Below are 2731 nucleotides of genomic sequence, written 5' to 3'. Positions count from 1 at the left end.
TACTGGAAGTCTCAGGCAAAGCGCTAGAGAGAATCCAAGCAAGGAGACTAGTGTACCTGGCAGCCAAATATGGCCTATTCCCATCAACCCATTATGGGGGTACCCCAGGCCAGTCCAGTGCGGTGCAGCGGTCCAGACATGAACCCATGTCCTACAAAACTGCCTGCAACTCAGGAAGTTTCAACACCTGCTGGGTAGCGGATGGCAGACCAGACCCATGGTGCTGATGGGGAGACCGAAAAGAATCCTCAAGCTGGCAAAGTACCTAAAGAAGTCACATGCCATCGATAAGAGACCCAGACTTACCCCTGATCGTACCTCAGTTCCCATCAACCGAAACTTTCAAGAAAACCACCCATCATGACAGCACTGAACCTGGGGAGTCATCCACAGACGAACCAAATCAACCCGAAACCAGACCCCAGAGGACACTGTCACCCTGACCCTACTAACCTGATGACACTCCACATTGTGAAAGTCCCCTCATGTACAGATGTAATGTAGTGGGATATGCCACTCTGTCACATGCCAACGCGATCGTGGGGTAACAAATATGATATCAACAACAACAACAACAACTTCTCTCATTGAAAGCGCAATGTTAATAATCACTCAGAGTTTGACGTGTATCATAGATCTTTCATCATAATCGCCCAATCATTATTAAGACAAGATTTAATTCGACTGCGAAGTCGTTAAACTAGAAAGGTAAAAGCAAAGCGAGCTAGTACATGCACGAGAAAGTGAAAAAAAAAAAAAAAAAAAGAGAGAGAGAGAAATGAAAAAGGGGCGGCAATGTCGACCAGGGGGTAACAGCTCAGGCAGCACCAGGGTGGGCATTGTGCCGACCCTGAGCCCAGGGCCATCGACCATGAGTGCCCAATTGCCATCTTATAAAACGCCGAGTGCAGCCTAGGCAATTGGGTTTATGGGTAGTTCCGCAAGAACTAGGACAGTTCATGGGAACATCCACAGAGCCTATGTGCCGTAGACTAGGTGTCCCACTATAGACTTGCAGAGTCAGGAGGTTCTACCTCTATCTGTCTTCCCCCCTGACAAGGGCACAGCCCGAGCAGACAACCAAGCCCGGGACCCCCCAAAATCAAATTAAATTAGAGCCCTATGAAACCTACCAATCGCCCACCTCAGCCCTAACCTCAATACAGTGCCCATGAAACCACAAGTACCACCTCCCTAATGCTCACCCAAATGATGCCCTAACCCACCACTAGCCACCGATCACAACCGAAGCCTGGCCCGTCACCTAACGGCTACCCAGGCAGTCCCTGGCCACTATTGGCCAAGATGGCCCAGCAGGAAACGCTCTCCCTCACCCCCTTACCCAATCGCCCTGTCCCTTTATAACTACGCCAATCTGCATCTCAACCATATGACTCCCCAACAACCCCTCCAAGAGCATATCCATGACACACCCAAACTGCACCATTAAGCTCGACTTGGTATCCCAAAAGCGAGTTTCGGATCTCCCAAGTGTTCTGGAGACACCCCCTCTCATACCTCTGCAGCCCCGGCTCCAGTTTCCCTGCGCCCATGATAGGAGTAGGGCCGGGAGACTCCCCCCCCAGCCACAGTGGATGAGATCTCAAGGGTAGTTATGACAATGTACAACACACTGACGAAAACCCTGACCAACAACCTAAGTGCGGAAAAACAAAAAATAAAAATAAAAATAATTACCACCTGCCATTCCGCTGCAACAATTTGCCTGCTGACTTAAACCAGAATCGCTGCTGCCAAATCTCCACCCTGGCATGGCTACAACATCTGGGCAAGAAACCCGCTACACCCTAATATCTCGTAGAATCAAGGGGCACCACTATCCCCCCAGGCCTACCTGTAACACTCTGAACATTTGCCCCCAAAACGCCACTGGTAAATGACCCCCAATGACTAAACAAACCAACCCGACCCCGGCCCACCCCACATGCCAAAATTGCCCCCCACCCGGATCTGGAAAAACCCAAACCCCCCCTAACCACCAATCGAAAATACCGATGCATTCTAGCAGCCGGGAATAAAATGGGTAACTCCGCAGGAACTGTGTCAGTTCCCTCCCCCCCCAACAAGTCCCCTGCTAAACCATGGAGGTAAATATCCCCCCTGTTCACCCCATAACCTCTGACAAGGTCCCAGTCTGAACAGCCATCCGTACCCCTCCATACAACCTTCCAATCCCTGCTGAGGGCTGAGGATGAACAAATGGCAGCAGCTATAATTAATGTGCCACAAAATTTTGCCATCACTATAGCTGACCGGGATGAGGAGATCACCCACGACTCCGACTCTGACAATACAGACACCTCCCAACCCAGCCCCCTCTTTGGGAAGAACTACCAAGGAAGCGGTAAAAACCAAGACCCTACTCCAGCATCCGAAAATGAAATGAGGAAACATGCAAGATCACCCACCGCCGCAAGACTCCAGGGCCCTTTAAAGGCCCCCCCCCGCTTTCTCCCCCCTAAAGCGATGAGGCCCCTCCTCACCACCCCCCAGAACTTCAAACCCTCCCTTGTGCCCACCCCCGATGTCTTCGACTTTGAGTCTGGAGGCTCAGTGGCTTTCCTAAAAAATATAAACCCCACTGAATTCCCTCCATCCCGGAGCCCAGCCACGGATGGTGATGGATCCCCCATTGCCACTGACCACCCAACCTTCATGCCGGTACTTGCAGAAAAACCCGATGACGGAAGAGATGACCTCAACTGGCTAC

The 2731-nt window shown here is 51.2% G+C and overlaps 1 protein-coding gene across 1 annotated transcript; it reads right to left on the bottom strand.

Annotated features, from left to right (window-relative positions):
* Window positions 1-1382: 1382 nt before the first annotated feature.
* EI90DRAFT_3023411 (uncharacterized protein) lies at window positions 1383-2415 on the bottom strand (the record flags this gene model as incomplete). Its single annotated transcript, XM_039057868.1, has 6 exons — window positions 1383-1543; window positions 1635-1657; window positions 1699-1776; window positions 1922-1992; window positions 2174-2230; window positions 2275-2415. 6 exons carry the CDS (start codon window positions 2413-2415, stop codon window positions 1383-1385), a joined length of 531 nt encoding a protein of 176 aa, XP_038907862.1.
* Window positions 2416-2731: the final 316 nt, after the last annotated feature.

This window comes from Cantharellus anzutake, assembly GCF_015039405.1.
Source record: "Cantharellus anzutake strain C23 chromosome Unknown EI90scaffold_208, whole genome shotgun sequence".
NCBI classification, from domain to species: domain Eukaryota; kingdom Fungi; phylum Basidiomycota; class Agaricomycetes; order Cantharellales; family Hydnaceae; genus Cantharellus; species Cantharellus anzutake.
The sequence above is the reverse complement of the archived record's forward strand: the minus strand, read 5'-3'. Positions and strand labels throughout refer to the sequence as shown.